This window comes from Phocoena sinus, chromosome 5 (assembly GCF_008692025.1).
Source record: "Phocoena sinus isolate mPhoSin1 chromosome 5, mPhoSin1.pri, whole genome shotgun sequence".
Lineage (NCBI taxonomy): Eukaryota > Metazoa > Chordata > Mammalia > Artiodactyla > Phocoenidae > Phocoena > Phocoena sinus.
Window position 1 is genome coordinate 59,183,641 of NC_045767.1, and position 14,041 is coordinate 59,197,681.

Here is a 14,041-nt window from a genome sequence, read left to right on the forward strand (position 1 = left end):
TAAGCTCCACACAATCTGGTTTAGTTTAGCTTTGTAGTAAATGTTGAGGTTAAGAAGTATGAGAACTCCAAATTTGTTCTTTTTTTCAAGATTGTTTTGGCTATTTTGTGTTTCGTGTATCTCCATATGCATTATAGTTTCCCAATTTCTGGGAAAAAATGGCAGCTGAAGCTCTGATAGAGATTATATTAAGTGTGTAGATCAGCGTAAAGAGTATTATCATCATAACCAACTTAAGTTTTCCAATCTATATACATGGTAGATCTTTCCATTTATTTAGGTCTTCTAAATTTCTTTCAATAATGTTTATAATCCTTGTAGTACAACCTTTTCACTTTTTTGTAAGATATATTCCTAAGTACTTTCTTGTTTTTAATTCCATTGTACATGAAATTAATTTCTTATTTTAACTTCAAGTTGTACATTTCTAATATATAGAAATACAACTAAGTTTTATATCTTTCATCCTGTAATCTGCCTGAACTTGTTCATTTGTTCTACTTTCTTTTTCTAGTATGTGAATTTTTTTTAAGAGTTTCTATATACAAGATCAGGTCACCTAAGAATATTGCTACTTTTACATCTTCTGTATCTGGATATCTTTTGCTTGTTTTTCCTGCCTAATTGCCCTGGCAAGAATCTTCAGGGCAATATTGGATGGATGCAATGAGAGTGAAAAGCTTTATCCTGTCCTGATTTTAGGGAGAAATCTTTCAGTCTTTCATCATTAAGTATGATGTCAGCTATGAGTTTTTGTTAGATGTCTTCTATCAGCTTGAAGAATTTCCCTTGCATTCCCAGATAGTTGAGTGTATCTAGCATGAAACAGTGTTAAATTTTTTCACATGTTTTTCATGGCTATTGAGGTGATCATGAGTTTTTTGTTCACTATTTGATTAATATGGTGTAGCACGTTGATGGTTTTTATATAATAAAGCCACCTTGTATTCCTGGGATAAATCCCACAAGGTCATGGTATATAATCCTTTTTATATGTCTCTGGGTTCAGTTTACTCATATTATGTTGAGGCTCTTGGCATCTATATACATAAAGGATATTGATCTATAGTTTTCTTTACCTGCAATGTCTTTGTGTGATTTTGATATTGGGATATACTGGACTCAAAGAATAAATAGGGGGGTGTTTAATTCTCTTATTTTTTAAAAGAAGTTAGAAAGGATTCTCCTCTACACCTTTAGTACAATTCAGCCGTGAAGCCACCTGGGCATGGGCTTTTCTTTGTGCTCATTTCTTACTAATAATTCAATCTCTTAACTTGTTGTAGGTCTATTTAAATTTTCTATTTGTTATGAGTCAGTCAGTTTTCATATTTTGTGTCTTCCAGGAGTTTGTCCATTTCATTTAGCTTATATAATTTGTAGGCACAGAGTTTCTTATAGCATTCTTTTATAATCCTTTTTATTTGTGTAAGTTTGGTAGTGATGCCCATGCTTTCATCTTTGATTTTAGTTATGTTAAGTATTCTGTTTTTTTCCTTGGCCAGTGTACTTAAACATTTGTCAATAAGATTTCAAAATTTTCAAAGAACCAACTTTTTTATTATCTCTATTGTTATTTTATTCCTTATTTTATTAACTTCCCCTATACTATTTTTTAATTTAGTTCTTTTGGATGAATTTGTGTTCCATTTGCTCTTATTTTTCTAGTTTAAGATAAAAGGTTAGGTTATTGATTTAAGACTTTTTGTTTTGTTTTGTTTTAATTTAGACACTTAGAGCTACCAGTTTTCCTCTAAGCTATGTTTTAGCTGCATTCCATAAGCTTTGGTATGTTGTTTTTGTTTTCTTTCTCAAATCCTTTGAAATTTCTCAGAGGAATTTCTAATTTCCTTTGTAATATCTTCTTTGACCCATCTATTATTTAAGGATATGTTAATTTCCACATGTTTATAAATATCCCAAATTTCCTTCTGTTACTGATTTGTAATTTCATTCCACTGTTTTCAGAGAACATTATTCATATAATTTCATATTTATTGAGGCTTGTGTTATGGCCAAATATATGTTCTATCATGTAGAAGTTCCTTGTACACTTGAGAAGAATGTGCATTTTACTATTGTTGGGTGCAGTGCCTTATATATATCATTTAGGTTTACTTGACTTGTTGTGTTTTTCAAGTCTTCTATTTCCTTTCTGAGTTTCTACCTACTTGTTTTAGCCATCACTGATAATGGAGAATTGACATCTCTGTTGTTGAGTTGTCTATTTCTCCTTTTAGTCAGTTTTACTTTATGTATTTTTGGACTCTGTTTTTAGGTGCAAATATATTTTAATTGTCATATCTCCCTCATGGTTTGTCACTCTTATCATTATAAAATGCCCTCCTTTACCTCTAGTAACATTTTTTTTTTCTTATCCTCCATTCTGTTTGATATTAGTATAGCCACCCCAATTCTTTTTTAGTTGCTATCTGCATGCTATAAATTTTACCTCCTTTTACCTACAACTTATTTGATTCTTTGAATCTAAAGTGTACCTCATCCACAGTATATGGTTGAATCATTCCTTTCTAATGCATTTTTCCAACCTTTAATTTTTGAGGTTGTGTTTAAGACATATATATTTAATGTAATTACTGATAATGTAGGACTGATGTTTGACATTTTGCTATCTGTCTTCAAAACGTTGATGTTTTCTTATTGCTCAATTACTGCCTTCTTTTACATAGTATACAATGTAGTGTACATTTCCCTTCCCATTTATTTTATAGTTTGCTTATAGTTATTTTTATTAGTTTCCTCTGAGATTAACATCTTAACTTAAAATAATCCAGTTTGCATTAATACCAAAATAATTTCAATTATACAAAATACTTTGCTTCAATATAATTCCCTTTATTCCTTCCTCCTTTATGCTATTATTGTCATACAAATTATATCTTTACATATTATAAACACATTGTTTTATAATTATCAGTTTGTGCCAGTGTTCTTTTAAAATCAAATATGAAAACAAAATAGTTACAAACAAAAATACATTTTACTATTTTTAATATATATCTATGCAGTTACCTTTATTTCTTCATGTGGATTCAAGTTACCATTGCCTGTCCTTTCATTTCAGCCTCAAGGATTATCTTGACTACTGTAACTTTGTAGGACAGGGTGCTCGCAATGAATTCTCTCAATTTTTGATTTTCTGAGAATGATTTAATGTTTCTTCCATTTTTTAATAATAATATTTTGGATATCGAATTTTTGATTGACTTTTCCTTTCAGCACTTTGACTATGTTATCAACTGCCTTTGGCCTCCATGGTTTCTGATTAGAAGTCAGCTGTTAATCTCATTGAAGTATCCTTGTATGTGATGAGTTATTTTTCTCTTGCTGCTTTCAAGAGTCTGTTATTCTTTGGCTCTTGACAGTTTTACTATGATATGCCTAGTATAGAAGTATTTGAGTTTATCCTACTTGGAATTTATTATGTCTCTTGTATGTGCAGATTAATGTTTCTCATCAAATTTGGGAAATTTAAATCCATTAATTCTTCAAATATTCTTTCTGCCCCTTTTTCTTTCTCCTATCCTAGTATGACTTCCATTATGTGTAGGTTGATATTACTAGTGATGTCCCACAGCACTGAGACTCTATTTTTCTTCATTCTTTTTATTTTCTGCTCAGAAAACAGGAAAATAACAATTGACCTCTCTTAAACTCAGATGACTTTTTCTTCTCACTGCTCAACTCTACTATTGAGCCTCTCAAATATTTTTTTTTTATTTTAGTTACTTTCTATCTTAACTCCAGAATTTCTTATCATTGTTTATAATCTATTACTTTATTAATATTCTCTATTTGGTGATATATTATTTATTAACTTTCCTTTTTTTAAAATTGGGACATAGTTTTCTTTACCTATCTGAACATATTTATAACAGCCTATATTAAATATTACCTTCTAAGCCCATATTTGAGCTTTCTGAGTAGAAGTTTCTATTTACTGCTTTTTCCCCAGGCTTATGAGTCATTCTTTCCTCTTCTTTTGGGTGTTTCAGTATATGTTAAATGATATAATGTAGCAGCATTGGAAATAAGATTCACCATCCCCCACTCCCCAGAATTTGATGCTACTTGCTCTTCATTCTTGTTGTCATTGTTGCTACTGCTTTTGATTTTTTAGTGACTTTCCTAGATTAATTCTGTAGTGTGTATTCTTTGTTATATGTGACCATTGAAGTCTATCTGCTTGGTTAGTATAATGTTCACCTAAAGATTTAAAAGACATTTTCTTAATTGTCTTGAACCAATAAATTTTCCAATCTTTACTGAGATGGCTCTTTGTTGGGGTATGCCTTTAGTACTGGGCACTTAACAACTCTGTCTGAGCCTTCACTTACTGCTTACATTGAGCTTCAAGGTCAGCTAGAGGTGAGAGATTAGGAAATTTTCAGGTTTTTATAGATATATGTACATCCCTCACATACACATGGCCTTCTAGATCCCCAGGGATATGGAGGAGCTCTTCAAAGTACCCATGGACATTTCATACTCTAGATTTGTACTTTTAAATTTTTGGTCAGCCTCTTCTTTGCACCAACTGGTATTGCTTCTTCAGCTACCATAATGTTAAAAATTGCTGCTGGTTGTTTTCAACAAATGCCATGGGATAGAGATAGCTTAGTGAGAAAATAACTAAATCAAACCAAATTAAAATCGTCCCCATAAATGGTGCTTTTACAAGGATCTGCCAGACAGGTAAAATAATGACAATTTTCTGGGAATATGGTTTTTGGGGAGCTCCAAAACTGTTCTTCCTTTCAATGCTATGCTGCTGTCTTCTCAGTTATTATTGTTCCAAAACTGCTGATTTTCATGGCTACCTCAGGATAGAGAGATGGGAGTAAGGAAAGTTAAATCACCACTAAGTCATTGTTCTTTCTAAGGCTTGACCATCTTTATTTAATAAATCCTTAAAGGATTATTGCAGAACTTCAGTTAATTTCCAGAATTCTAATAAAAGTTTTTGGACAATTTTGTCATTGTCTTCATCACTTTTATGATTTAGCAGATTTTGAAAGATCCTTATTCTGACATTTCAGATATACTTCTTCCCCACTGCCATTTATAATTTATGTGACAGTAAAATTTTTATATAGAATTACGAAACTCAATTTATATAAAATCGGAATTGTAATGCTTCTCTTACCTTTTTTCTTTAACAGGATTATGAGGATAAGACAAATAGTTGACATTTTTCTATGACATAATAAAACACAAACAATGTTATGTACCATGTGTTAGGTGCTATGCTAGATGTTTCATGTTTAATATTATTAACCTGCAAAAAAAACAAGCAAAGTAGGTATTTCCCCCATTTTAGAGATGGGAGAGTTTAAATTAAAAGTAATATGATTTATTTGCTCAAAGCCATACATCTAGCAAGAGCAAAAGCAAGAACACAAACTCATGACTATTTATTTACCTGCTTTCCAGGAGAAGTTACTCTATATAACACAATGCCAAAGAAAGCTGAGGAGAAGGAAAAGGAGGAAGATGATGATGATCTTTTATCCTTCCTTTCTTCTATAAGATTATATGAAAACTTAAATCATTACATCTCAGTAGAGATAATTCTGTACAGTTAATTTTTTATCTAAATTTAAATCTGTAAAGATCTAATATCATTTGATAACTAAAGGTAAGATACTGTAATCTTAAAAAGTGTTCTCTAGTGACAAGGTGGTGACAACTTAATTTACAGCATTATTATATATTATGTAAGGTGTAATTCCTACAATTATTGGTAACAACTGAATTGTTCAGTTGAGACTTTTCAGAATAGTAGTATATATGCTTTTAACAAAAATGGTTGTATTATTACAATCTTTGTGCCACATTTATGTAGTTTATCTTGCTAAACAGCAGTGACTTTTGATAGAAATATATATAGGTTATAGACAGGCAAATACCCCAACCTTCTGTACTTGTAGTTGATCAATACCTTTGCTCAATTCCCTGTGATTCTCTTCATAGCCTTACAGTCATTTGAATGCCCTGCTACTTTTAAAGATCCTTGTTTTATTACCTTTTACTTGGTTTCTGTGTTATTTGTATCCACTTACCATGAGTTAATTAAGCAAGCAAATAGTTATTAAGTACCTTTTTTATGCCTGAGAAATTCTGGGAAAGTACAGAATACTTTTTACCTCATTACAGGCCTTAATACTTTAATTCAAACATATATACCTTCAAGCAAGATTATTTTTAAGTTAAAAACCTCATTTTTTCTGCTCTTCTTATAAAAGACTGTCTTCAGCCAGCTCATAGTACTTTGTCTTTTTATTTCTGTTTATCAAAATCTCTCCTAAAATGTGGTAAGCATCAAATCTTAATCTGTAGAGATTTCCACTAAGTCAGGACAATGAATTCCTTTTCAAACACCTTTATTTTTGTTTTCTTTTGCCAAATTGTTATATTTGAAGGGAGAAGATTTTGTCAGAGAATCATATTTTTTAAATGTGGCTTTACAATCATTCTACCTAGGTTTAATCCAATGTCTGTCACTTACTAGTTCTGTAACCTTGGAGATGTTACTTTACTTCTTGAGCAATTATTTGGAGAACAGAACTCAGAAAGACAAAGAGAGAGGCAAAGAAACCAGTTATGATATTATGGCAAGAGTCCAAGGAAATAAGACGGGAGCTTTAATGAATGTAATGCTTTATTAAGCAAATACTAATAGCCACATTTTCAGCTAGGTGCCAATGACATAAAATTAGATAAGTCATGGTCCTTGCATGTATGTAATTCACAGTCTATGGTAAAAGATACATAGAAAACCTATAAGCCAAGTTGTTAATTGCCATAATATGGGTGTACATGAAGTCCTAGCGAACATAAAATTGATACCATTATTCTATATGTGTCCTGACCAACACAGTCCAATGGGGATATTTTTTCTCATTATCTAGGCAGTTAACTTCTATTATGCATCTTAAGATTGTATTACCTTTGCTCATTACACCTCACTGAAGGTTCAAATTAAGCAAGAGGAAAGGAGTTGGTTGATTTGTGCCCTTTACGATTTTACTATTTATGTCTGTGATGGCATTCAATGATTCTTATCTTTACTTAATGCTTTCGTTGAATTTAGTTTTTCAGTATTTAACATAACTATACATTAAGTTTTACAATATATTACATATTTTGGTAAGCTTTGGGATAGGTAGAAAATATATTCTGATAATTTTTTACTTTCAACATTGCCTGCTGTCCTATAATAAAAAATATTCCACTTGTTCTTTCTTAATGACCTTTGTTAATAGATGGTCTCATGATCTGCTCTTTGATGTTAGAGTTAATTCAATGTTTAGAACAAATTTAAGAAAACATCCATGTTAATTCAGTATTTCTGAAAAGTTTTGAGACCCTTTGGACTTCAATTATTCTGGTAAAAGTGTGGAACTTTTTAATATAAGGTGAAAGAAAGACCAAGATTTGAAGTCAAACAAATATAAATTTGAATCTCAATTCTGACACTCATTATAAGATGGTAATAAGTTACTTTTTAGGTTGTGGGCCTCTTCATGTATAAAATGGTGTAACATTTCCTTCATAAAATTATTTGAAGACTAAATTGTGATAATTTAAAAATCTTAGAGTAGTTTTTGGCAATTGACAAATGATCAATAACTGTATATTATTAGTATCACTACCTTACTGTCATATGTTGAATAGGGTATTGTTTATTAACTGGCAATTAGTTTTCAAACATCAAAATGCTACTATTATTAGTTTTAAAGTTGTATGGCTTCCAATATTACAAAACTCAAATTTAAAAATAGAATATAAAACAAAATAGAGGACATTAGTCATATACCATAAAACATATTTAAAGAATAATTTTTCCCACTGAAAACTGAAAAAGGTTTTCTCATTTTCAGAAAAAGTAACATTGATTGGCAAATTTATCTATAGAAAGAACAAATAAATATACTATAAGTTTAACGTAAATTATTTTTGAAATTCTAAATGCAAAGGTGTAACTATGAAATAATTCTATGGGAAAAGCATATGTAGAAATCAAGACAAATTTTTTACCATTTTTGGTTTTAATTTCTTCATCTCTTAATTGGATAATGCCAGCTTAATTAATGGTTCAAATTAAATTTATCATGTTAAGGTTCTACAAATGTTAGTCATTATATCTGATGCCTTACTATAGGGAAACGTAGGAAAAAGGAAATTAGTTCTTGATGTCACTTACTCCTTAGTAATTCTTTGGTTTTTAACTCAACTGTCATATGTTAAAAACCCATAAGTTACAGCATTTGCATGGCATACTTCTTGTTTTACTTACCTCCTAAACACCTTCTAGAAACTGCACTTCTCTGTCCCATTATCTTCAAACTATCCTCACAGCTGGCATCCACGTGGTTATAAGGACATCTTCCATTTTCGGACAATGAGACCACCACTCCCAGTCAATTGATCAAGCCCAGGGTTTCTAATGTAAATTGGTCCGATGAAAGTAGATCCACAATAACTACAAGTGTGGATCTGGTATTTGGGAGCTGAGTCATGTTAATGACAATATTCTCAAAAGAGAATCCAACAACATCTACTACTTAGTTTGTAAGACTCCTTATTTTATGCCACAAGATAGTTCAGTATTCCTTTAATAATTTTGCCTGCTCTCACCCCATCCCCATTTCTTCTTATTTGTTTCTTTTGTTTAGGCAAACTGGAGAAAGCTCCTCCTATTTAAAAACAAAAACTGAAGTGGATATATTAGGCATTTGGCAGATCATCTTCTTTGGCTCGCCAATCCATGAGTAAGGTTATTATCATATACAAGGCCAGGTAGAATACATTGGAGGAAATTTCCTTTAAAGTCTATATTTGTAGCAGAAGCTTCAAAATCTTAAGCCACCATCAAAGACATGAATTAAGCAGACATTTTCGTCCTTATCAATATACCCAATCACTCATCAATAGTGTCAAAAGACTAATGGGTGTTGAAGATTGATGGGGGATTGATCAGTCTAACTTTAATCAGATAATAAGTTCAATGCCAGCTAATATTTTATGTATGTGTTCCATACCTTATTAGAATAATGTACTCCACTAATTTGGTATACAAATATATTAATCTGTCAATGCATTTTTCTCAATCAGCATTCATTACTCTACCAAAAGTAGTTTGCCTTCACCCTCAACTTTTATGTCCAAGGGATTTCTACTCTCAAGTTTAGGACACTATGACTATGTTACTATCTCTCTTGGATTTGCCAGGAGTGGTTACTATTGTGAGGGTGCACAAATCTATGCAACCATGTCAGGATGAACATGTTCTTGCTTAAGTACCTCTTCAGAGCATCATTTTTATAATTCAAAAGCAAATCAGAGTGATTGTGGCACCTCTAAAACTTCCTACACTGAGTTCAGAAAACAAAAGATATTCTGTATGTGCCACAGTTGTTGATCTGTGAGTAAGTAGTTATCTCTAACAGAATATTTAAAAAGGCTAATACATTATTTTAACGTTCATTTATTGAGCTTCTGCTATGTGAGAGGCATTATCCAAGGTGATTAACAGATATTATTTTATTCAATCATAATAACACTTCTGTAATGGAAATCATATTTTTCCCATTTTACATTAATGGACAGTGAAGTATAGAGAAGATAAATAAATTTTCTCTGTTTCTCACATCTAATCAGTGGTTGAACATGGATTCACATCTGGATTTTACAAAACCTACAATGTATAATTAGAACATCCTTCAGGAAAAAGTGACAAACTTCAAATAAAGCAGCTCAAAATATAGTTTCTTTTTAAAAGAAACAAACAAAAGTCTAGAGTCTAAGGCTAGTACAAGGCTTACCAATGCCATCAGAGTCTGAAGTACTTTTCATCCTTCTGCTCATTTATACTTTGAAAAGCAGTTTAGTTAGAGCATAAGAGCACAGCTCCAGGGTCAGATCTTTGGCGTTCATTTCCTATCTCCATTATAAAATTGCCATATGACCTTGGGCAACTTATTTAATCTCTTTATTTGCTTTATTTTCTTTATATCAATAATAGATATAATAATACCTAAACTACAGGATTTTTGTGAGAATTAGAATAAAGTCTAATCTTTGAGGGCAGCCTACAGAAATAGGATGGACTCCTCAACACAAAATTTGTTTCTAATGAGAAACAAAGTTGAGACTGATGATGCCATATATACATCAAAAAAGTATGAAAATGTTTATTCCTCACATAATAGTTCTTTCTGGGAGAACAGAAAAGGCTTCAAAGCAGGTCCAAAGAGGGTTTGAGAGAGCAGAAAAAGGAGATGGCTTGGATTTGATTGTAGTTAGGGGGTTGGACTGAAGCAAGAGTTCCCATGCACAAAGATGTAGTGGCTTGAATGTTTTTAATTTCCTGTCAGCACCAAAGGAGGGAACCCCTGGCTTTCTTATCAGCTTTCCCAAGATGTGAGACAGAAGGAAAAGAGGAATTTGTAAAGTTTGCAAGCTGTCATCAATCAGATATCAAAAAATGAAGTCAGATTCTTCATGAAAATTCATCGCTTATGTTTAAGTAAAGACTGAAATATGCCATGTTTTGTTTAATTGAATTTAAAGTCATTTAAGTAAGACATTATGGCACCCCATGAGGCAAGTAACTGAGTCCTAAAAGAGATGAAAATTCTCTTGAATGTTCTGTTCAAGAGAACTTCACTGTATATTTTTTGAAATGAAGTGTGTGCCTTGGTCACTATTAATAATGCCTGGAATTACGAGCTGCTCCCAGATGGATACACCCGGCACCGAAACCTGGATGCCGACCTGCGGGTGAGGGATAGGACCCCCCCACACCTTCTTTACTCAGACCGAGACCGGACCTTTTTGGAAGGGGACTGGACCAGCCCCAGTAAAAGCTCTGACCGCCGAAACAGCCTCGAGGGCTACAGCCGCTCAGTGCGCAGCCGGAGTGGTGAGCGCTGGGGAGGAGATGGGGACCGGGGCCTGCCCAAGCCCTGGGAGGACAGGCGGAAGCGCCGGAGCCTTTCCAGTGATCGTGGGAGGACAACCCACTCCCCTTACGAGGAACGGAGCAGGACCAAGGGTGCTGGGCAGCTTGTGAACCGAGGCTCTGACCGCACCCCTGAGCGCAGCCGCAAGGAAAACCATTCCAGTGAAGGGACCAAGGAATCGAGCAGCAACTCCCTCAGCAACAGCAGACACGGGGCTGAGGAGCGGAGCCACCACCACCATCATGAGGCTCCAGACTCTTCCCACGGGAAGAAGACTCGGGAGAGCGAGCGCAATCATCGGACCACTGAGGCTGAGCCCAAGCCTCTTGAAGAGCCAAAACACGAGACCAAAAAGCTCAAGAATCTTTCAGAGTATGCCCAGACACTGCAGCTAGGTTGGAATGGGCTTCTAGTGTTGAAAAACAGCTGCTTCCCGACATCTATGCACATCCTAGAGGGGGACCAGGGGATTATCAGCAGTCTCCTCAAAGACCACACTTCTGGGAGTAAGCTGACCCAGCTGAAGATTGCCCAGCGCCTTCGACTGGACCAGCCCAAGCTCGATGAGGTCACACGACATATCAAGCAGGGGAGCCCCAATGGCTACGCAGTGCTCCTAGCCACACAGGCGACCCCCAGTGGGCCTGGCACTGAGGGGATGCCCACGGTGGAGCCAGGCCTACAGAGGCGGCTTCTCAGGAACCTGGTCTCCTACTTGAAACAGAAGCAGGCTGCAGGGGTGATCAGCCTGCCAGTGGGTGGGTCCAAGGGCAGAGACAGCACGGGCATGCTCTATGCCTTCCCTCCCTGCGACTTTTCACAGCAGTACCTCCAGTCAGCACTGAGGACATTGGGAAAGCTAGAGGAAGAACACATGGTGATAGTTATAGTAAGAGACACAGCCTAGCCTGAACCTGTCTTTTCCACAAAAGCAGTTATTTTAAGATCTGACCCCCACCCCCACCCCCCCGCCTTCCCCCCCACTCCAAAACTTACCCCCTTGGTTTGAATTCTCTGCTGCTTTATTTTGGTTCATTTGGTAGGGGACCAAAGTCCTCCCCCACCAAACTAAATTCTTAGGTTTTGGGTTTTTTTTTTTTTTTTTATTACAGTGATGAGAAAAATGAGAAGGGACTCCTGTCTTGTTGGTTTCTAGTGTATGAGATGATGTCTGCTGTGTTCTGTATTTTTTTATTTTTTGACTAACTGTATGGAAAGTTGTCAGTAAAGCCTTTGTCAGAGGATGGATTTTTAATCCTGTTCAGAGTCCTGGTTTAATCAAGTTTTTTTTTCCTCAAAGGATGGAAGACTTCCCTGCTGCATGCACACAAATGCCCTACGTCATCTTTCCACCACTGGGGTATCTCACAGTCCTCCTGCATTGGTGGGTCTCAGCCCCTCAGCTCTTAGAGCTGAATCAGGACTTAACTCACATTTGTTTTTTATCTTGGCTGAGAGCAGGTGGGTTTCATTTTGGACCCTGCCATGCCAGATTGAGCAGAGCCCATGCACAGGAAGGGGTTGAGCCTAAGTCTAGCCAGCAGCTGTGGTAGTTTTTTGTTTTCTTGCCCTAAACAATGTGTGTGTCCATCAGTTTGAGCTGTAGCTGTTGAACAAAGCACCTAGTCTTCAGGCCTTTTTGAAAGCACGTAGACCTTAGCAGTTGTGTGGTCTTGTAGTCATGGGAGGAGCAGTGCAATATTGGGGTCTTGGTACCATGGATCCGTGAGGCCTCCTTTTCTTGTTCAGCCTCCCTTCTATCCTTAATGCAGCAGCCCAGGGATACCCAGTTGGAGACAGCTGCCTCGGACTCCAAGGGACAGTGGAGGCCAAATGCTGGAATGGAGAGTGGGAGGCAGCTTTCCTTGGTTAATTCTTGAAACTTTCCTGGTGTTTGTGAATTCTGGCTTTTCCTTTGATTGTTCGGGGCTGATGTGTCAATGGAGTGGGCCTCTGCCCAGTCACTAGAGCTTTGTGAGGGACACTGAATCCCTGGCCTGAAGAGTTTTTGAGGTAGTACAGTGGGTTAGGAAAATGCTCTTGTTAACTGACATAACTTTCCCAGATACAAGTAGGCACTTATGCCTAGGCCTCTTGCCCTGATGTTGCAGAGGTGGGGACCACTGGGAGAGAGGTGCTTCTGTGGGGAAATGTCACAGTTGCCGAGGTGTTGGGCAGTGCTAGAGCTCACAGCCATTCAAGCTGAGCTACGGAGGAATGTGGAGGCATCAAGCTGGGAGGGAAAGATGGCTTGAAGTTCTGTGGCCACGCATCTCTACTAAGACAGTATGGCCAGCACTGGCAGATGAAGCCAGCAGTGTCAGGGACCAGGGAGGGAAATCAGTCACACAGCAGTTGTCACCATAGAGCACAGCCCAAACACTATTTTTCAGAATGTCTGTGGCAGTTTAGATGTTTTAAAAGGACCATTGTCAAGGCTGAGGGAGAACAGAAGCTCCAGTAAGGGAAATGAGCCCCCAAATGACCAGGAACTCCGGATTCTGTTGACCGTGCTGTCCTCTCTCTAGGTATGGTCCACTACGCTGGCTGGCACGAGGCAGCGCAGGTGACAGCTGGGATGTGTTGAGAGAGACAGTTCGTGAGATGGAGGCGGGGGCTCAGTGCGGACCTCATGGACAATACATGCCTCTCCACAAGGACAGTGAAAGAGGTGACTTTTTGAGACCTTAGAGATTTAGAATAAACAGGGCAAGGAAGGCGCCTGGGGAAGTACTGCACTAGGCTTCAGCTGGTACTTGTGAGAGAAAATGCATGTTCATAACAAACACAAGAAGTGTTAAATGTGTTTATTTGCCTGTTTGTACTTGAGCTTTGGTCACAACTGCCAGGTGTCTGAGCAAAGCAGTGCGAGGCACAGTAGGCCACAGCTGCACCATTCCAGGCAGTTGGAACCACCAGAAGGAGGAATGGGCCTCATCTTGTTTAGAGCAGATGAGGTAGGGACGAATGCCTGGGTCACAGGCCAGAGCCGCCTTGCTGTATTAAGCCCAAAACTTCTCTGGGCTGTTCCTTCATAGAGTGGGTGCTCAGGA

At 36.4% G+C, this 14,041-nt stretch overlaps 1 protein-coding gene across 1 annotated transcript; it reads left to right on the plus strand.

The window, feature by feature from the left end:
- Positions 1–10,614: 10,614 nt before the first annotated feature.
- Positions 10,615–12,243, plus strand: LOC116753940 (putative RNA-binding protein 15B). Its single transcript, XM_032631973.1, has 2 exons — positions 10,615–10,633; positions 10,715–12,243. Exons 1-2 carry the CDS (start codon positions 10,615–10,617, stop codon positions 11,893–11,895), a joined length of 1,200 nt encoding a protein of 399 aa, XP_032487864.1. The 3' UTR covers positions 11,896–12,243.
- The last annotated feature ends 1,798 nt before the right edge of the window (positions 12,244–14,041 follow it).